This window comes from Perca fluviatilis, chromosome 5, assembly GCF_010015445.1.
Source record: "Perca fluviatilis chromosome 5, GENO_Pfluv_1.0, whole genome shotgun sequence".
NCBI lineage: Eukaryota > Metazoa > Chordata > Actinopteri > Perciformes > Percidae > Perca > Perca fluviatilis.
Genome location: NC_053116.1, coordinates 22,046,732 through 22,069,106, shown reverse-complemented (window position 1 = coordinate 22,069,106; position 22,375 = coordinate 22,046,732). Strand labels below are relative to the sequence as shown.

The following is a 22,375-nucleotide window of genomic DNA, read 5'->3' as shown; positions in this document are numbered from 1 at the left end:
TTCCCCTCTTCCTAATGCCAGGTGTGTGTGAATGAGTGTCGTCAGCGAGCTTGTTACGCCAGCAATCTTGTTACGCCAGCAATCTCTTACCACAGGTTCCGGTTACTCTTTTAATGTGTGTAATTATAATGTGTTGAGTTATTTAAACAAACGATTGGGAAAATAAACGCCGCTTGTCCGTGAGTCTCATTGATAGAGCCTGCGGCTGGATGGAGCTCTATCAATGAGAGCTAGCTAGCCTCATTGATACCCTTAGGTAGATGTTGTATACGTGGCGGGACGAAATTCAAACTGTGAATATACTCGAATTACGCCGAAAATGAAGCTAACTATCCGTGATTTGTAGCTACACATAGATAGGATTGAAGGGACAGTCGCAGCTAACGAAACACCTAGCTAGTCTTCACAAATATTCATTAACTTGAAATCGGACACCGTTGTTAGCTTTATAAGACATTTAGTTAGATGTTGTATAAGTGGCGTGACATGTGTGTAACGTGTGGTAAGAGATTGCTGGTGTAACAAGCTCGCTGACCGCGCTGACACATACACAACGGGCCATTTAGCTAGCAGGAAGATCGGAGTTGCAGGCCCTGGAGCTCTGTCAGGGCTGCGGCATTTGGTAGTCCCTGCTGTGGGCTGCCAGCTGTGACCGAGCTCCGAGTACCTCATAGAAGGCCGGGGTCTGTGAAGGAAGGCAGGCCGGGCGGCGAGGCAGCACCGGCAGCTGAACTCCGACACAGTCTTACCAAATTTGCAGTTAATTTTCAAATTTCGTAAAACGGCCCATATTTGAGCTTTATATAGTTGATTTCTCCTTAAAAACGTCTCAGAAGTGAATTTAATAACGAAATAGCCCGACAAACAATGTATAACTTTGCAGTGTCTGAAATATGAGACCTGCTGTTGAGTCTCCCATGTGTTTCTATGTAGTTTGCTCAAACCAATCAGCGCGTAGCTCATTCTGAATATTCATGAGCATACCATATTTGGAAGAAAAGCTCTTGTTCCAAATAGAGCCATATTCACAGGGTAGTTAAGGGCCTAATAAAATATCATTCGGGCAATTTTCAGCCCAACCAATGTTACATACCCCACTAGGAGACCTTAAGGACAGTGTAAAAATACCCTATATAATCATTCTATCACCCCTTTAAAAGCTTAGCTTAGCATTGAAGCATCTTTTGGGACCTTAATATTACCGAGCAAAGCATCAGAATGATTGGCATATTTATTAAGATCTTTATCAGACAATTTTGACAAATTTATTTTCCCTACATCAATGCCATTATCCACACACAGCAACACTGGTAAATTGCCTGTGTTCAACACCATGAGAAAGGGTCCATAGTAGCCAGATCATAATCAATCTTCATCATATCAATGGAGTTATGGGCATCCACTGTACAAAGGCAGTGGTCTAGCCAGGAAGTAGAGTGCCAGGCCTTGCTGATAAGTATAACTATCATTTGGCAATACTACCTTACTAGATAAAATCAATCCACTGTCTGTACAAAACTACATTCAATGTTTACCAAAAAGAGTTGGCATCAGTTACATCAGCATTCATGTCACCGACATAGATGCAGGTAGAAGAATTGTCCTGAATAAATGATTTGACTAAATGCCAATCTACTGAGGTACTCATTCTCATTTTGTATGCACTGATATGACGTATAGACATTCAAAATTATTATCTTCTTATCATTACAACACAGCTCAAGCCCAATAGCCCAGTCAACTCCCAATCTTATTACATTAACCAACTGGTCATATTTTTTTATTCCACATCGTGGCTACCCCCCCTGGAATTCTCCCCCCGGACAACTTTAGCACTTAGGTCAGTTGTTGATTCACCCGCCCCATGAAAGTCCCTATGTATAGAATTTAGTCCTTCCAGGTCTTGTTTAGCCAGGAACATCTCCTGGACACACAAAATGTCACATCTCTCCATCAATTTGTCCACAACACAAATTGTGTGATTTATCAGTTTCACTGTGGCCAACTGTGGCCCACGTGCATTATAAGATGCAACACAGATGTTCATATAGGTTAATTCATTACATAGCAGCTAGTATGCAGACTGGCTCTTGTGTGGAGCTGCAGGTGTACCATGGCATTGAGCATGGATAAACAGTTTAATTTGTTTTATTTTTAAATATTTTATGTGGCTTATTGACAGGGAAATGGACATGTCAGGAGAAAGGCAGTTCTCTCAGGTGTGTGTGTGTGTGTGTGTGTGTGTGTGTGTGTGTGTGTGTGTGTGTGTGTGTGTGTGTGTGTGTGTGTGTGTGTGTGTGTGTGTGTGTGTGTGTGTGTGTGTGTGTGTGTGTGTGTGTGTGTGTGTGATTTCAAGCAGCCCTGGATGTGTAAATGAGTGTGATTTGGTGTCCTGATTTGTTATAGCAGACAGGAAATGCATTTGAGATGACATAACGAACTTTGGATAAAAGCTTATTTACTTTTCTTGTAAAAAAAAAAAAAAAAAAAATAGTTTTTATTTGTTAGTTACAGTGTTTATTTTTGTTTCCTCTAATTGCAAAGGCTTGGGAGAACAAAAAGTCTTGTTTATTATTGTTCTGTGTGGTTTCATTTAGGCATGGACCAGTATGAGATTCTGACGGTATGATAACCTTCAGCAAAATTATCACAGTGTCACGGTATTACGGTATTGCAATTACACTTTGAAATTTATTATTTTTTAAATGTCTTGGTCCCCCATTGAACACAATGTATTTTATTTAGAGTCACACTGCACACTGGCAGGGAGAGGGATTTCTAAACTGTACTTTCTGTCCTTGAAGATGGAAAATGTTAGTGGTGTTAAAACCGTGACTTTTTAAAACCACAGTATACCTTGAAACCGGTAACCGGCCCTGCCTAGTTTCAATACATTTCTGTTAGATTTAATTTTCGTTTAGGTTTTTCTTTGGTCTTTAGCGTAACATAACAATTTATACATTCACGTGACATCTGTACAACATACATATACTGATAGCCCAGGCTGTCCTGAACTTTTTTTTTTGATAACTTGATGGTGCATTACTGGGTTGAGGTTATACAAGCATTATTACACAAGGAAACCAGGCTACCCAAATATTGGTAAACATGGCTTAGTCGTAATTCATTTTATTAATTAAAAAAAAAGCGGTAGGATGGCTCCATTTAAGAATAACGTCATAGTTGACTCTGATTAGTCATTATGTACTTTGTTATATGAGGCCCAATCTGAGCAATCAGCCATGTTACTTTCAGCATTTCTAGAACCAGGGGAAACTGGAATGTATAATTGGTCATTTGTTTACTTATCTTCCGCTAAACCGGTGATGAGCTTTTATTTTTTTTTCTGTTTTTTTATTTTTATTTAAATCTCTCTACAGGGTGCTTGGAATGGCCCATGGGTGTCTACTGAGGTGGTGGCTGCCCTCATGGGTATCCTGGTCTACTACATGGCCTTCAGTGCTAAGGGCACCATCCAAGCATAAAGGATTCACAATCACTGGATCTTTAAAGACTGTATTCTGGTGGATCTTGACCAACAATCCATCATCCAGTGTTGTGGCGAGCCAAGAGGATTTTGCCACTTGATCTACTTTGGGACAAGGAGCAAGAGCAGCAGTCTTTGTATTTGTTTTTATTCAGACCTTGTCTGTATGCCATCAGTCTTATACATTTTTCAGATGAATTTCGTCAAAAGTTTGTTTTGTCAATATGGATGTAATTTTGTAATTTTTTGATAAAACCAAACAATAAACCTGGACCACATAAATTAACAAAACAAATATAGGTCATGTATTCAGTCCTGCTTAAAAGATGTTGCTACATCCAGACTAGATTATTCTTTGTCCTCCTGTATGAATGCACTGGCCAGATTGGGACTTGTACAAATGTGCGGAACATCAACAGAGAGCGGTCAAGACCTCAGTGCGTATAATATGTCAACAATTTGACGTGCACTGGCTGGCCTGAACAGGTCTAGTGTATGTCTCTTCCAGTAAATTTAATAAATGGCTTGTTTTTCTTCCAGTGTAATGTGTTGCATCATGTGATAGTCCAGTGACAGATTGCCTCTTCTATATATTTATTTTTCTCCAGGACAGACTGGGAGATTCATAGTCTCTTGTTCCATAGCAACAAATGTCAACTCTGAAGTTTTTGTTGTTGTGGTAAATTGGTGTAGTCTGGATGATTCAACAATCCCCTCTATATCTAACTAGACTTAACTCCAAGCACATTTAGCTTTCACAGACTAATTGCTTGAGGGATGAAAGCTGTTATACAACTATTCTTAAGAGCTACAGTTTCTGTCCTTGACTCCAAAAAGAAACCCTTTCTAAGAATTTCCATCTAAGATTTACTATATCTACTGATGGGGAAATTACTACTATAGAATATTTGATTCATAGAATTGTTTTTGATCTCATTTTCTCTAACACCAAGTACTCATTTAATAGGATTCATAGTAGTTAAAACATGAAGAATAACCCTGTTGCTGTAAACATGTTCAGCTTGGAGATTGTGGCTGAACTCTGTGGACTATTTTTGTCCGCAGATGAAAGACACTACTGTCCTTCTGGCAATTCTAGATAGTCATGGCGAGGTACGTGTTCGAACCCAGCAGCACTCCGGCAGCTGATGGCCTGTTGTTTTTTCTCGATGTACACCAACAGTAAACATGGTATAGCTGTTAATGTTCATCAGGGACGAGGCACTGCAGCCACTTGTATTACCTTTCTTGCTGTAGTGCAGTGCTATCAGTTGAACACACTGTGGCAGCTCTGTGCTGCTTTTCAAAGCCTGTTTTGGATCCAGAGTAAGGCTATTAACTCATGGACAGATTAAATGTGATTTTACTGGTTCATTTTCAGCTGTTGTTAATGTAATGCAATACTTTGCATAATGCACTTTGAGCCCCTGTTCTGTTTTACATCAACTTCACTGTTTGTCAAATTATACTCTTGTGCTTATGTGAACTAGTTTGTTAGAGACATTTAAACTTAGCATGTCTATTTCTGTAGTTGGCCTGCATCCGAGTTTGCACACACTGTACAGCACATGGAGTGCTGCTTTTTCATCTACAAGAGCAGCACAACTGCAACTTCTCACCGACTCCCATGAGGCTAATGTAAACTTTGTATATGAGTAACATGATCCTCACACATAAACCCTACACTTATTGTGTACAGAGTACACAATAAGTTTCTCATGTCTGCTTTTCTGTAAATTTGTCAGCACAACACACTTATGGTGTAAGCACATCTCAGCTTTTGTCTCCTGTCACCTTGGCAAGGATACAATAGAGACATCACAATGTAGGTAATTCAGAGAAGACACGTGCTGGAGTGAATCCAGGCCCTCCCTCATGGAGTCACCTATTAGGCTGTGGGAAGTGGGAGATGGCTGGATGGATGGAGGGATATAAATGGAATGAACAAACAAACAATGCTGACACAAGACTCTTCCATCTCTTTGTTCTGTGATGGAGTTTAAGGCCAGATGATTACGGATGTAGAATGAAATATTTTGAGATTGTTGATGTTTCGGAATGAATGCACTCACAGGAAGTCACAATTTATTCTTTCAATGACAAATAGTTTATCTGTAATGTTCTTTTCTGTCTCAGACACTAATTGACAAGGTCACGTAAACAAATCTGATTCACATTTTTCATCATCATATAACAAAACCATTTTACAGAGAAACAGGAGTTGCTGTAGAGGAATCTGGGAATGTGTGTGAGTGCTGTGGGGCAAAGAAAAGCTGCTTTGACAGAGGTGTGCAAAACACCAGCTCCGGAGAGGCCAACACTGATGGGCTTAGTGAGATTCAGCAATGTGGAAACTGGCGTTGCACAAAAACGTTTCTCACATGAAGTCACATTTCTGTCTCTGCCGTGTTTCTACTGCTTTACTGGTTCTACAGAACAAGGTCAACAAACTGAGGGCTAACTCAATGATCAGAAAACAAACACTGGCCTCCCCCTGCTTACAATAACAGTTATTGTTATATTATATTGTTATTTCATGGACGTGTATGTACAGTAAGGTATGTTACATGTATAGCTGCTTTAACCACAACAGTCAGACTGTGTTTGGAGTGAACAAACTTACTGTCAGTTCCAGGCTTTTGTGCTTTCTTCTGTTATCTCCCTCTTCCTGTCCTGTTTGGGCATCCACTAATCCGCTTTATGCAGTTGCCAGTCAAGACCAAGCCATATATGGGGAAGTGCCCTTTACTCTCTCTTTCTGATCTCTCTCTCTCTCGCAATGTCATTTCCTCCATCATATTAGACATCCCTGCCACATTTCACACTAAAAGGTCAACCACTGTAATAGAGCATCTTTTTTTTACGTGGGCTTCTCATAGCTGGCCGGTTGCCATGAAATACTGTAGGTTAAATAGGAGCAGACACACCACAACAAACCGTTTATTTGCACATAAATCCTGTGAAAGCATGTTGAATGAGCTCCCATAAAATGGATTTTATCAAACACTGTCCACATGCCTGTTTTTACTATGAAGAAAAAAAAAAACGATAGGGCCTTTGTTGAGGTGTAAACACAACCACGCTTTAAGTAATGAAAACAAGGTGGGCAAAAGTGATAAAAGCTAACATTGATCCCCCTGGCTCTCAGGGGAATAACCTAAGGTAAATACATACTTAATCTTCACTAAAATATGATGCAAGAGTTTCTGTAGAAACTGTCCGCCACCAGTAAAAACAAAAGTGTGGCTATATTTGGCAAAAATCACCGTGAAAATAGTTACAGTCAGACTGTTGTAGTAAAGAAAGTCATATCTGAGAAAGATATCTCCCAAAATAAATTCCCAGCTGCTTTGACAGACAGAAAATATACTTTTTTTTTAAATCATCCATTTGAAAGAGAGAAAAGTGAAATAAAGAAAATTATTTTGTGTTCTGAAAAAGAATGGTACATTGCCTGGCTTGTGTTTCTTTTGCTTCCTCTGTTTATAAAGTAAGATTCTCCAGTGCTCTCTGCTAAGACAATGGAGTTGGTTGTGTAAGTCGGTCTAGGCCAAATATGCCTCCTGGTGTCTTGGAATGAGCTAAGTAGCAGTCTCGGTAGTCATCAGGTCTGTGGAGAGGTCTTGAGTTAAGCAATGCAGACACATTGCTCAGTGTAGTAAAGCTTCTGGCTCCAGGTCTGATTTATTCCGATTTTGGTCACGGCTGGGGGGCTCCGTCACTCTTCAGAGCCACTGGATGCACTCCTTGGCTGACCCTAAATTGATTCGGAGAGGGACGTTTGCCTATTTTTCTGCCCGTGTGACTGTCACACAGAGGAGTAATTTATACCCTCATCGCAGCCACATGCCTGGCAGGAAGCTGTGCCCCACTGTAATGAAAAAGTGACCTTGAGTTTAGACATCAACCTTGCTTCAGCTCGGAAGCCATAAGGACATTCAGCATGAACACACCCTCACTAACGCACACACCACAGGATTACAAAAACACAGTGACCTACCCCATGGACCATCTATCATTATGCTCTGACAAGGAGGGGGGTTATGGATGTTGGGGTGATAATAGCTACTGTCAGAGCTTTCATCCTCTGGAAACAAGACACAGTCACCGGGAAATTCTCTGCAATGATGAGTCTAATTTAAGTGGGTTTTGTGCCATTTATTGGAGAACATTCATTATTTAGACAAGCTGTTGCTGTAATGCTCACTAATGGCTGAACAGACAGTATAATGAACAGCAAAAGTGTCTTTTGCCTCTCCCATCAATCTGACAGGCTGGATGGATCTGAAATCTGGCCGTTCAGCAGAGAAGAATCATCCTCTGACCTCTCAGCTTCCTGTCAGGAAGAGGAAAATACATGAACACCCTGAGGGTTTGGGAGAAGTTCATCTATTTCCTGATATAACAAAGTGAGACACGGGACGTTGTTGCTGTAGCCTTTTGTTTTGGCAGGGAATCAAATGTGCAGTGGTGTGCTGAAAGCCCAAACACTCTGGCCGCACAGAGGAAAAGGTGAGGCTTCTCCTCCGACCCAGACAAGTACTCCTGAGGCACCTTAAAAGCATCCAAGTATTGTCCTGGAGAATCGCATAACACTGCTCTCTCATGGAAACAGGGTGTGCTGAAGTGACTTAAAATGATTGAATGGCATTTTTTTACAAAACAAACCACTTTTTACAGGAACATCTAATCAGAAATGAATAGTTTGACTAAATACAGTAAGCTTTAATCTTTAATATACACACATAAAGTGATCACAGTATGTACAGTAGCATATATAATCATACTTTATAAAAAAAATTTAGTTTTTAAGTCTGTCATGCAGTTGAGGGGCATAATACATTACTCTTTAAGCAGAAACAAATGTAAGATAAAAACAATACATGAACAAAAGGCAGTACCAGGAACCAAGTAATATGTATATATATATATATATATATATATATATATATATATAAATATACTGTACTATACTATATATAGGCCTCTATATATTATACAACAATAAATAAAAAGAGAAAAGAACACATGGCTTGTAGTGTGATGTAACAAATGTGTCCTGCTCTGCTGGTAGCGTTGTCTAAGAATAACATGGCTGACATCATTTAGAGTTAATCCAGTGAGGGAGGCCCCTCTGAAAATGTCTACTAACATTACAGGCACTTGGTTTGACTGGGAGTATTTTCACTGTTGATGTGAAGTTTTTCTTAAACTGATATGTAGTTTTATATATATATATGTCTTATCTGTTGAAGCTCTGTAATAACCTCTTTAAGACCTGAATGGATTCTACAGTCAAGCTTTAAAAAAAATCTTTGGTTTGACATCTACTTGTTTTTTACTATACATATCCGACATTACAATTGTATATTTACATTCAACATTTATCTTACACAAAATGTAATACTATTTCATGTGCCTTACATTTTAAATAAATATACTTTACATTGTTTATCCTGTGCATGGAATGCTGTTTGTTTCTTTCCTGCATCTTCATCTTAATGTTCATGTTCTTGTTTCATACATTCAGGAGAGCCTGACAGAAAAGTAATTTTATGTACCTCATATGCTTTGTTTGTACGAAATACAATCACATAAATAATTGTGTCCCAGTTGGTTTCAGAAATCTGGACTGTTCATTTGTATTCTTCTAGGCTTAATCCTCCTCCTGTCACTTCTGTTTTTTTGGTGTTTTTTTTTTGTGAGTTTGTGTGTGTTTCTGTCTGCAGTAATCCCCAGTACTCCAGTTCCTCACGGGGCAGTGTCTTGACTCTGTCCTCATCAGTGAATCTCTGTCCATCTGGCTAACAAATTACTCTTGTTCCTTGGAACAGGATTCCTCCTGAGTGAATATGAATACAGCCTCAAGAATCCACCTCTGATCTACTTTCTTTGATTCAACAAAGATTGTTCACATTAATAGATTTTTACTACAGCCTTCTCATGACTGCTCCTGCAGCTGTAACATCCATGTCTTCCCCTGTCTGGTTTCAGTCCAATAGCCGTCTCGCTCTAATTGCTGTATGTCTGTATGTGTGTATGTGTGTATGTGTGTGTCTCTCTCTTTCACTTAGTCTGATGCTTTGTTTTCGCTACACCCATTGCTTTGTCTGCTGCTTTGTACATTAGGCGTGCCGTAAAGCCATTCATTCAGTGATCCAACCCTTGCATTTCTGCTGCTCCACTCAGTCTGAGCAGGAAAGAGTTTTACTCTTATAAATCAATGCACAGGGTCCTTCTCAACCGCATTTGAGGTGGAAAGCTCTTTACTTTCAAGGCCATTTTGCATTACAGATGTTGTCACTGACAGCCACTGTATATTCCACAGTGCCCTCATAAAATGGTGTTGACATTCTCAATGACACCATTCCTCTCTGCTGGGGTGGAGAGGACCAGTGATTACAGATAAAGGTCCTGTTGACAGTACAGCTGTCCTTTGTTGTTGGAAACATCTGGTAGAGGTCAGTGCGCTCTGTTCTCAGGCTGCGACGCTGGAGGTGGTGATGGCAGAGTTGCACTTCATTGCATCGGGCCCATGTGCACCCGTGCATGTATTTTCAAACATGTCTCTGTGTGTCTGTTTCTGTTTCATTAGTCTCTGTCAGTACAGGCTGTCCTTGGTGGTGGAGGTGTGTGTGGTGCTGGAGTCGTCAGGCAGGGAGCCACGGCGGCCAGTTCGCGACCTACACTGCAGCAGGTTCTGCAGCTCTCTGGACACGCTGCTGGAGAAAGCTGTGTAGATCCACGGGTTGGTACACGAGTTCAGACTAGCCAGCAGCATCAGGATAGTGAAGGCCACTCTTGCTGAGAGGACACACACACATACACACACATTATAAGACAAGTGCACATGCAAATGCAGGGACAAGTACGTGTTAAAAGCATAAAGAGTATATTTTCACATGTACAACGGGGGACAGATGATCACAGTGTTGGCTACATCACACGATGTAGGCTCATGTCTTATGAAACAAACAAAAATATGTGCAACAACAATTCAGTTTGAATGTCAACCATTTATGATTATTGTTTCTTCAGGAATAACTGTAAATATCTCAGAGGGATAAAATTCGGCATACTTCCTTTTTCAGTTTTTTCACTGGTAATAATAAGTCTTTTACATAATACTGTAATCCAAATAGAGGACAATAGATCAGGAAAAACTGATTTTAGAAAACAAAGCTGATAATAATCAGCTGTGTGTGTGTGTGTGTGTGTGTGTGTGTGTGTGTGTGTGTGTGTGTGTGTGTGTGTGTGTGTGTGTGTGTGTGTGTGTGTGTATTAGCCCTGGTGATCGTATCACAGTACTCGATGACTCCAATGAAGAGTGGTGGAGGGTGAGTTCTTTTACTTCAATTTAGTTTTATTATAGTATCAAATCATAACAAGAGTTATCTCAAGACACTTTACAGATAGAGTAGGTCTAGACCACACTCTATAATTTACAGAGACCCAACTCCAATTCCAATAATTCCCCCAAGAGCAAGCATTTAGTGCAACAGTGGCGAGGAAAAACTTCATTTTAGAAAACTCGGACAGACCCAGGCTCTTGGTGGGCGGTTGTCTGCCGGTGCCGGTTGGGGGTACGATGACTATGACTAGAAATAGTAGTTGTAGTAGTTTGTGGTGTAGCAGGGCACTGCAGTGTGCCGAGCAGGACCACGGCAGAAGCTGCAACCATGATTTAGGTGCCGTGTGTGTGTGTGCGTTTGTGTGTGTGTGTGTGTGTGTGTGTGTGTGTGTGTGTGTGAAAGATTACGTGTTTTGCTCCATACGTCTGCTTGTGATTTTGACTGTGACTTTGATATATGCAAGTTGCTGGCACGGATCATTGTTGATGAGATGTCAACATCTGGCCGTGTTGCAAAATCAGCAGGCGATATAAACAGGTTATTTACTGGCCTCTGATGTTTGTCTTTAGCTTTAGATCAGACGACACCCACCCAGTCCATACTATCTGCCACAACTTAAGGCTACACTAGCCTTAAGTTGCTTCATCACTGGTTGCCAGCAAGGATATCAACAGATGTTTGTGTGCCAAAATGTACATAGGCCAGATATGTCTTCAAGTGGTTTCTGGTTGTGGGTCAAAAATAACATTGTTTTTGACCTCGTATTTCACTCACTGTTACCACATCTGAGCTGGAGCTAGGTATCCTTGAAATAATGAGTGAATATTTAGACTCACTAAGATGGACAACAGCATTGATCAGAGGTTGTTGCTGAAAACCAGACACAATCATTTAGCTTTTGTTTTTGGCTGCTTATAGTGCATAACAGATAGGGTTTGTCTATTTAGAGCAATTAACTGGATAAACTGGGCTTAGGAGAATCAATCCATTTGAGAAAAACAACTTAAGTGATTCATTGGCAGTGGGTATAACCCAGCTGCTGTTTTTGTTGCTTTTTGAGGGTAATTGCATACATAGGTGAATGTTGAAATGTTGTACCAGAACATATTGAAATCAGGCTGGTGTCATGGATAAGTAGTGACTAACCTTGGTGTGGAGGGTTGGGGTCCCAGGCCGCCCAAAGCTGGACAATGAAGAAGGGTGACCAGCAGATAGTATAGACCAGCACAATGACCAGGGTCATTCTCACTGTCTTGGACATGGCTTTAGTGATGCTTGGAGGCGGAGTGGCTGGAGGTGGACTGGCTGGAGGGGGAGGGCGTGCATAGTCAAGGGAGCAGCGGGGTGAGCCTGAGGCCAGCTCGTAGGACGTGTAGGAGTCCTGGCAATCTGAGCCGATCAGTGTTTTCTGCTGTGTAGGCGATGTTGTTGTTGTTGTTGTCACATGTTCACCACAGCAACTGTTATACTGGATAGAGGATGGTACATAGTCGTAACACTGTCCCACTTGGCTGTTATGGGTGTTATTGTGAGGGTTGTTATTCACACCCTTTATGAGCTGTCCTCCTCTGTCGTCCCTACCCCCTCCTCCGGACGCCCATCTCCCCCTCTCCCTCTCCCTCTCCCTGGCCCGCTCGTCCTCCTTCTTAAAGCTGTGGAAGCGGAACAAGATTTCATTCTTCTTTAACTCAGTCATCACCATCCTCTCTGACTTCAGGTAGATGTTATTGTGAATCTCTCGGAAGATTCTTATCTGAAAAATAAGATTATTTTCAAGAATTAGCACAGTTTAACATGAGAGCTAAGGGCCTGAGGATGACGTTTTATGACTGACAGGTGCCAGATTCAGATGCTTGTCTGTGCTCTTTGCAGATAATCTTGTTTGCATTTTGGCTTTAACACTGGCAGGGAATTTGAAATGAAAGAGAGAGTGTGTGTTGGTCTTCACCATCAGCCATAAACCAGTATCAGACATTTGTATGCAATACCGCTACTCTTCCACTCAGTTACAATCAGAAAAGCTACCATAAAATGTTACTGCAGCAAAATGATTCTCCATGCTCTGATGAGAAACCAAAACAATAATTTGAAATTGAAAAATAATAGTTGATTCATACTCGTAGCTTTTCTTCTAGTTTTTTTGTACAGATTTTAAGGTTTGTTACTGCCAACTAATGCTCTTCTGCCACCTTTTACTTTTAACAGCTATATGGGGGCACAATTTAAACTGCAAAGTTTCTGAAATACTTCCTTCCTTCTGCATAAACTCCATTATACTTCTGAAAAAGTGTCTAAAGAGGCATCTCTATTTGAAATCCAATAATAAAAAAAGGTCAGGGATTCTATGTTTGGCTGATATCTAGTACATTCCACTTCCTTGCGGGAAGTTCTCGGAGTGGGCAGATTTTCTGAGCAGCCGTCTCAGCAGTGGTTCTCAAAGTGCTGTGTTAATTAGGGGAAATAGCTGGACCCTGGAAATATCTTTCCCTAAATAGAGCAGCAGGGCTGATGGGAGGCAGCCCAGAATGCCTATCCACCATGGGATGCTACATTACACCAACCACAGTCCCCCACGGGTAATCGAACAATGCCTGCCAAATGCACCCTCCATGAAAACAAAACAGAATTTCATTCATGCCACACGCTTCATTATTGGATAATGTTGCTTTCAGCATGTACTCCTAATCTATGATCTTTGTGGGAGCGGTGCATAGATTGAGAGCCAAGCCAGAATAAACAGTACTACCTGACAGATGGTTATGATGAGGGCGGGCAGGACGAAGACAGCCACGGTCATCCAGGTGACGTAGGCCTTCAGCCCCCATGGCTCAGCAAAGTGACCCCAGCACTCAAACTCCCCAGAAGCCACTTCTGAGCGAGAGAAGATGAACACCTGAAAGACCGAACAAAAGGAGGGTGGTCAGCACACCCGCAGCCGTGAGTATCCATTTCCTTTTCCATTAGCTGAACTGAAATGACCTCATCCAGTTAAAAATAGACCAACATCTTGAGTTCTACTGTAGAAATCAGGGTGTGAACGCCCACTGAGTTCTCATTTCCAATTTCACCATGTGTTTTTGTGTGTGTGTGTGTGTGTGTGTGTGTGTGTGTGTGTGTGTGTGTGCATGGTTTTGTTGTGTGTGTTTATGTGTGTTCATCCCTCCCTACCTGCGGTATGCTGAGGACTAGAGCCAAGCCCCAAGCCACCATGACAGGGGTGTTCCAGCAGGACATTGCTCCCCCACGGTAGGCCTGCAACGGGCAGCAGATGGCCTGGTGCCGATCTACCGTCATGGCAACTATCATGTAGGAGGAAGCAAACATGCCCACAATCTGCAAGTACTTGATGGACCGGCAGAGAAAGTCAGGCCCCTGAAACCTCTCTGTGATGTCCCATATTAGCTGGGGAAGAACCTAGACACATGACCAAATAAACAGTTATTTATATATTGTATGTAGTTGTAAAGTTTGTTATTTTGCCCACTGTCGTACTAAGTTCCTATAACGTCAACACGTTAACTGACCTGAAAGAGGGCCACCACCAGGTCAGCCACACACAGGTTGACCATGAACACGTGCATGGGGGCATTATGCTTCCTCCTCCTCAGCAGAACCCACAGCACAAAGCTATTCCCCAGGGTGGTGAGAGCCAGCACCACCCCGAGCACTGCAATCTCTGCCCGGGCCAGGCCCAGGTCCCTCATCTTGGGCTGGGGCAGGGTGTAAGGCGTGGTGGTGGAACCATTCTCAGGGAAGATCCCGAAGAAGGATCCCCCGCTGTGAGAACTGTTGAGGGAGTTCAGTTCAGAAAGAAACAAAGATGAGGAAGAGAAGTTGTTTCTTCCTGTGGCGACCAGAGAGGAGAGGGCTAACCCATCCCAGTCCGTTTCCACACTGATGCTTTCCATTCCTGGGAGACAGATAAACAAAGTGTTAAAGACAATAAAATCTGCTGTTATTTCTGGTTTGTTAAGATGATGCCCTGCGCAAAATGGTCATCAGGAAAACTGGTGCACGGTCATAAGACTGTTTACACTCAAATTTTAGCAAGCGCAGATTTTATCAACAAACAATTTACTTGTTCTGGGTTATCACAATATTAATGTCCTTCCTGACCTAAAATTTGTCTGCTGAGAAATATTTCCTGATCATATCGCTGAGAATCCAAACACAAAAACCTTGGGCCTTTTATTTACAATACGTGACTCATGACATGAGATGCAGGATTCAGCAGAAATGTTCACATTTAACACTATAAATAGCTTCTGTTATACAATTGTACGACACTTGAAATAGTAATGAAAGGCAGGGACTGTACTAATCATGCTGCCATGTAAATATTGTATTGTTTTTGGTGCTGTCTTCAAATCTTCAATGCATTTGTAACTTTCAAAGCTGCCCGTTCTGTTTGACGCAAGTCCAGAATAGTTTATTTTCTTTTTCATATTTTCTCAAGGTTGATTTGACAGCTTTCCCCTCTATCCCACTCTTATTCCTTCACCTCTGCTCTCATAATCGCTCTCATCCCATGCTTACCCCCATACATTCCTCCTTTCCCCTGTTTTTGTTTCCCCTTCTCTTTCTCTTTCTCTTCTCTCATACATCCAGTTTTCTCTCCACCACTCTCAATAAACTTTACGTTTATTTTTCTTTTCTTATAAATAAATGACTCAAAAAAACAGAAAGTTCATAGGAAGGAGATAACAATTTCAAGAAACAGAGTCGTGGGATGCTGGGAGAAGCCTTGGTCAAATGAACTGCACATAAATGAAAGTCTGGTTGGAAAAATCAAGAAGGATGAAAGAAGAGTAATGAAGGCAGTGTGGAGAAAGTGCAGGAAAAGAAAAAAAAACAGCACAGAAAAGGTAAAAGAGTAGAGTAGTGGAAAGAGGATGATAAGATAAGGAAAGAAAAGGTAGTCAAATAAAGAGAGCGTTGTGGTGTTATAGTACTTAATACAGTGGGTTAATGTATTAATTTGACTAATGTGCAAGAAGTGGTTAGGTATACAAATATTACACTGAATGGGTGCTTAGAAAGTTTCCATGTCTAAAAATAGGAGGAAACTAGTCATAGTATTGTGCAATAGAGTATGACTAAGAAGACTTTACATGGTTGTTCTCATTACTCCACTGAGACCTGATGGCTAATTTGCTAGTAATAGCGTACTCACTGCTGGGTGTGTGAGATAACACAGCTGAACATATTGTCAAGCGTTTCATGCTGGCTTTGCCAGAGGAATGTATTCAGATGAATGCATGACAAGCCAGGCCAGCTGGACCTCTCCACCCAGCATGAAGGTAGAGACATGAAATGGTAAAAGGAAAAGAATCTGAGTGGAACCATTTCTCTTAAGTCAGACAACGACTCTTTTGTTTGAGTGAATCCCCGCTGCCACACCAGGAAACCACAACACCGCCTAAATCTGCATTGGTGTAGTGAGTATTCTGCTCAAATATTGGCCCTGTCCAAAGGTCCTTTGGATCAAAGCTAGTAATATTCTTTTTTTATTATCTGTTTATGATCTTTTCCTTTTCAATTTTTTTTTTTTTTTTTTTTTTTTTCTTTTTTTAAATTAGATGAGTCCTTCTTTCATCAAGGAATCTCCTGTCCTCTCTTTGTCGGGACCTGAGGAGCCTTGTGCCTCTCTCTGTAATTACAGCATAATTCATGAGAAGATTCTTTGTGCTGCTGTAGTCCTTTATACCCACTATATAATCTTATTCTCATCATGTATATTTGCCCACAAAATCCCTTTTTCAAGTATGTCTCTGTGAAGGTAAGGTGTAATGACTTACAGAGGGGGTAGAAATTAATCCACAGTATTACAGTAATGCTAATATTCCCAAATTGTATTCAATAAAATGAAATAAAGGGATTAATAGCTGGTAGGAATGGGGAAGTGTATGAGGCATTTCCTCCTGAACAGATTGACAAAGTATTGTTACCTTTCTTGTTCTGATACATTTTGAATGAGCCCCTGTTTTCCTAAACTCCTGAAGGACACAAAGTATTTTCTCCAAATATGCTCATGTCTCATTTGCATGGCTTGTGCATCCAAGAAATCAAGATGGATTGTCTTCAAATTGCTTAATGGCTCAAAGACAGGAGACCCACACGTAGCTCAAAATTTCTGGCACTGATATTTCCTGCCCTGAGAGAAATTTTCTTAAACTGAGGGTACACAGAAAGGGTAAATGTTGTCTGCAGAACTGTGCTGGATTAAGTTTAATGTATTCCTTTACATACCCTGTCTCTGAAAATGGATCTTGCTTTGCTCTCTCTTTAATAACAAAAGCACAGCACAGCTTTCCCATCTGTCTGATCAACTTAATGTAAAGCACAAATTATTCCATCTCTCTGAGCTGGACGGACTGTAGACACTGCTTTTAGTAGTTAGTGCAGTACAGTTCCTTCCTCTCTTTACTTTAAGGCTTTCACTTTGATTAATGATGGAGTCGATTTCTCTCTTGCTTTCCTCTCCAGAGGCAAACCGGTGTGCAATCATCCATTTATGTCCTTTCCATCCTATACCTTTTTCCCCGCACACAGGACTAGTGCCTCAGGGATGACGGAAACAGGTAATTAAAGTGTGCAAGAAAACATAATAGCTACCAAGCATTCACATCTTTCAACATCTCATTCCTCTTTTCTGGCTGTGTACATGTTTTGGTCATTCCCTTTGACAAACTATGTCATGTTCCAGCTATGCCGAGATCCCAACAAATATGTTAAAGTCCTCTTAAACCATCCTGAAGTATGTTAAGTACTATTCTTATTCTTATGAATAGCATTTTCTGAATTATATGAAAATGAATCATCAGACATGAAACACAGTAATCTGACACAGTGAAAATCAGGCCTGTTAATATCTGTCAATGTTGTATTAATGTTGTGTGATAATGCACTTTGAGCACAGATTGATTTAAAGTCTGAACTGCTTGGACATAAAAATCAATGCAAACTTGAAGGTTTACATAACAATTTCAGTTTCTAGGATGTTTCTAGGGATGAATGGAATAAAATGGATGTCTGGAATGGTGCACAACATACATGCACTCTTTTTTCAACACAGAAGCCAAGTTTGCAAAACAGGTAGTTGTAAGGTAAAGTGTAAGGGATCTGATGCAAATCCACTGCTATGGTCCTTTATGTTATGGTTTGTATTTATGGTAAAATTATAAAGCAACTTTTTAACAAGAAATTTAAATTTGAATACAAGTAGAAAACATGAGGTGGATTTTGTTTTGTGGATTGGTGTTTGGATTTCAAAATCTCTAGTCTCTAGTTCTGTCTTGCCATCTCTTGCGTGGCAGAGAAACACATATCTCTCACTCGTTCATGCACAGAGCACCTTATTTGCAATAAAAGACACTGACAGTGTGACTTCAACCTGGTTGGCAGATAATGGTGGTGACATCAGACAAACAGGTGCTTAAGCCCTGGGTGCAATAATCCAAACATAATGATAGATCCATCATTTCGCAGTCTGTCTTGTGTGTGCATGTCAGTCCCTTCATTAGTTCCCTTTGACCCAATCTGATTAATGAGGACCTCTCTGTCCTCATTAGCAGCCCAGTGTACACTCAAACAACCTGTCACCAATTTCCCACTCTAATTTACTCTTCTTCCTCTTTTCAATTTCTTCCCCTAACCTGTCTTTACATTTATCCACCCACTCAATATCTGTCCTACTGTCCTTTTCCCCCAGGTGTGTTTATTAATTTCAAAAGAGCAATACAAAAGCAGTTGAAAAATATATGTATAAAAACTAGTTTCCTTTTTTTTCTTACACAAAATAAAATAAAGAACAAATCAAAGCAAACCAAAACACAACAATCCCCACAGTCAGTAATACAAAAACACATATACAGCATCCAAAATTCAGCAAAACATTACAATAGGTAGTCACCCTAACAGAGTACAAAATAGGACATATTGCCAGGTTTAGGCCAGTCTAATCTTAGTCAGGAATAGGTGAGAAACTAGTATTCTCAAAATATAGAAAAAATGGGCCCCATACCTTCCAAAAGTTTTGAGAAGAACTCCTTGTAGAAAGTCTAATTTGTTCTAATTGAAGGAAATAAAGGACATTAGCCAACCAGCGTGCATGACGAGGGGGTTCTTAATTTCCATTTAGTTGGAAAGGTGACTCTCCTTCTGTCCTAACCAATCCACCATCTCCTGTCAATTAAGGATCAAAACTGCAGAGGAAACTGTTTCTGATATGCTTAATATTTCTGTTTGATTTTAAATTAGCGTACTCATTAATACACATTTGCAGTAGGAAACAGGATTAAACCAAATGAAAATAAACATATGAATCAAGCATTAGATCACATCATGTGACATACTTAAGCTTTGGTATACTTTGCTGCTTTTCTCGGTGTGTCAGGAGACTTTATTTACATACCGATTAATAGATTCTTACACAATAAAGGTCTAGATGACTCATGTGGTGCCACATGCTGGGTTGTGCAGTACTTCATCTGCATGATAAAGCAGATATGACCACACTTTCTGCTTAAAGGCCCACATATCAGTAAATTAGATCCCCATTGGCACTTTCACATGCAGCAAACGTTCCCTATCTGAATGAGTCAATTCAATGACAGATGGATACTACATATATTCATGCATTTCAATTTGTTGGGGCACCTGCTGTACTCATTAATTCACAGCTCCTTATCTGTGATTTATTCCTCTCCTCTTAGACTGCCTCCAGACTGCAGCCCATATGAGCAATAAAAGTAAACACTTTGTTCTTTTACTGTCTTGCCCAAACAAACCATTAAATGTTAATCATTTGGGCCACACCTCATTGCCCACACTAATACAGTCATTACCTGCCCACATTTCAGCTATGTTTACTTGAGTTTTGTATTCACAAACATCAGCTTGAATTTATTTCTATAATACACCGGCCAGTGGACAGCACTCTAGTTCTGTTTTTTTAAAGATTACTTTTTGGGGCTTTTCCCTTTATTGACAGTGGATAGACCAGGAAAAGGGAGAAAGATGGGGGATGACACACAGCAAAGGGCAGCAGGCCAGATTCAAACCCGCACCACTGCAGGACTCAGCCAACGTGGTGCAAATGCTCTTACTGGGTGAGCTAGAGGCCACCCCAGAACTCCCACGTTCTTATGTTGAAGAAGTCCCCTTATCAGCACTGATAAAGCCTGTTCATTAGACCACCGACTGTTGTTCTTGTAATGTATCATTAACTAGCACTCTACCAACAAGTGTGTGACCTAAACAAACTAAAAAACTTTTTTCACGTCACACAACTGATATCAAATTCAGAGTATTCCCCCTGAAGAATGGAAACTGGGCCGCAGTGTTGCCACATCAGCTCAAACCAGCCTGGGAGTTTGTAGCTGACATGGTTAGATCTGTGCCACACAATCAAATTATTCCCTGTTAGAAACCAGACCAAATTGACCATGAAAATAACAGTAATGATGATGATTTTTCCTGATGGGGGATGCAATCAAGGAAGTCATTTTGTGCATAATGTAGATCGTGCCAAACACAAAAAGAAGGAAATTGTTTGATTAATGGAAAAAAAAACTTCTAAAGCACTTTGTTGATACAGCAGCTTCCTGCTCTCAATCACAAAATTACAAAATGATTCTGAAAAACACTGATTTGTTGATTTAACTGACAACCTAGAGAGAGTTCTTAAATTTTAAATTGCTAGCGTACGACACCAGTGGAAACAAGACAAGACAAACTGCTTCAGTGATAGAGGCTCGGGCTTTCACTGAGAATTAAAGCATAAAGCTGAAGACATGTTTCATTTCCATCGATATATTAAGTAATTAGTATTTGTGTATACGAATCAAGTCAGGCAATAAATCAATTAACTTTGAAGGTGCAGACCTGTGTGTACCCTAAACACACAGCCGGTCTGTGACCACAAATCTCCTTTTAATCATCTAAAGACATTTGATTTTTTTAAATATGGGCAGGACACACAAATGCACAAAGAAACAGACAGACACACACGCACACGCACACACACACACACACACACACACACACACACACACACACACACACACAAAGAAGAGCACCACAAGGTGAGTGCATATGTTGTCTATATGCTGTTGCCTCTCACCTTATTGTCAGTGCATGGTAAGCTTTCTCACGCGTCTCCTTTTCTCTTGGTGTGTTTCGCTCTCGTTTCGATGACTGTGGGACATTAGGAGCCGTCACCATTACAGGCCATTAACATTACATGTGAGAGCAGATCACATGAACAATCTGACGGTTCCCTTGAGCTTTTTTAATCCACAGAAAAACTTAGAGGACCACATGCATTTTCAATTAGGCTGTGCCATAAAATATTTCCAATCAAGTACACTCGTCTCTGCCGGCAACTGTATATGTTAACATATATTACATATGTTGAAATCAGCACTGACAGGCATGTTAAATACATACTGTGAGTAGCATTACTTCATCAAAAGCTTTATGTAGCCTATAATGTGTCAATTTGTTTTTATCAAATCAACTTAATATGATATTCAGTCATTCAAAGTAAACAGATGACTACACTCAGAAATACATCAATGTATATGTGATACAAGCTTAATTTCATGTCAATAATAGTTCATTTAAATTCCAAAAATACCTGATGTATAATCATATCATTAGTCATAGGTGTACTTTCTAAGTTCTAAGTTTTGTATTTCTCTTATTCAATATTATTAATTATTTTTTGAAAACAAGACCTACCACTGTTATGTTAACAGTATAAATAATATACTAATCAGAAGAATAAGTAAAAAATTAAAATTAATGATACTGATGATGACAGCATAAAAACTATAATTTGTAAAGAGCTTGAGTGTCATACCTGTGCCTCATGAGGACGTGAGACCCTGTAAATGTACAGGGACATGACCTAGATTAATCAGTAAACAAATCCATTCACTCACAATGTGAACAGGTTTACTAAGTTTCTACAGATCCCTGGGCTGCAACATGTTTTTAGTGACTAGAGGGGAATTATTGAAGGATTTTAATTATAAGTATTTGTACTAATATCAGTATAAAGATCACTATCAGTATTAATATTCAAATCATACAATCATCATAGAGTAAATTTAAGGCACTTACTTATGATCTAAAGTGGTGCTGCTGTGTGGCAAGAAGTGGTCAGATTTTACCCAAAGCATTCACATCTTCAGTGCTGTCAATCCAAGTCCCTCCGCTCAGCTGGCTCCTGAATGAATGTGTCTTCATCAAAGCCAGGTAGTTTTTATTTTCTGTTAAGTGTGACAAAGAAGTTCTGCAAGATCTGGACAAGTCCTTTGTGTGTCTCCTTACTGTATGGTCCTTTGCTTTGTCGGAGTTCACAAGTATATGTCAGAGTAATCCATTTGATAGCTGTGGGTGTCCCAGCTCCTTGTGTGTCAGGTTATGCTCTTACAACATGTTGTGCCCCCAGCACCACCAGCAGAAATGAATCTGAGCTCCGTCTGCTCCTACCTCTCCCTCCCCCACTATCCCCTCCTCCTGGGTTAAC

The 22,375-nt window shown here is 40.4% G+C and overlaps 2 protein-coding genes across 3 annotated transcripts in view; one reads left to right on the top strand and one right to left on the bottom strand.

Moving 5' to 3' along the window:
• ssr4 (signal sequence receptor, delta) overlaps positions 1-4,032 on the top strand; it is an 11,762-nt gene extending 7,730 nt beyond the window's left edge. The window contains exon 6 of the mRNA XM_039800164.1: positions 3,381-4,032. Within this exon, the coding sequence (XP_039656098.1) occupies positions 3,381-3,485 (105 nt within the window). The 3' untranslated portion in view covers positions 3,486-4,032. The remainder of the gene's footprint in view (positions 1-3,380) is intronic.
• Positions 4,033-9,197: 5,165 nt separating this feature from the next.
• Positions 9,198-22,344, bottom strand: avpr2aa (arginine vasopressin receptor 2a, duplicate a). Of its 2 annotated transcripts, XM_039800163.1 has the most exons (8): positions 21,967-22,344; positions 21,704-21,728; positions 20,963-21,036; positions 14,364-14,749; positions 14,008-14,253; positions 13,586-13,732; positions 11,986-12,592; positions 9,198-10,291 (listed from the first exon to the last, which is right to left on the bottom strand). In XM_039800163.1, the coding sequence occupies exons 4-8, from the start codon at positions 14,745-14,747 to the stop codon at positions 10,089-10,091; spliced, it is 1,587 nt and encodes a 528-aa protein (XP_039656097.1). In that variant the 5' UTR covers positions 14,748-14,749; positions 20,963-21,036; positions 21,704-21,728; positions 21,967-22,344; the 3' UTR covers positions 9,198-10,088. The 2 variants fall into 2 exon arrangements, with proteins under 2 accessions (XP_039656097.1, XP_039656096.1); XM_039800162.1 differs by lacking the exon at positions 21,704-21,728 and having other exon boundaries at positions 10,089-10,291.
• Positions 22,345-22,375: the final 31 nt, after the last annotated feature.

Excerpts from the sequence above, each read along its gene's own strand:
- avpr2aa (XM_039800163.1), bottom strand. The coding sequence starts at position 14,747 with ATGGAAAGCATCAGTGTGGAAACGGACTGGGATGGGTTAGCCCTCTCC. Across the intron at positions 14,254-14,363 it reads TGGTGGTGGCCCTCTTTCAG|GTTCTTCCCCAGCTAATATG; the intron begins GTCAGTTAACGT and ends TCATGTGTCTAG. Across the intron at positions 10,292-11,985 it reads CCCCAACCCTCCACACCAAG|CAAGAGTGGCCTTCACTATC; the intron begins GTTAGTCACTAC and ends GTGTCCTCTCAG.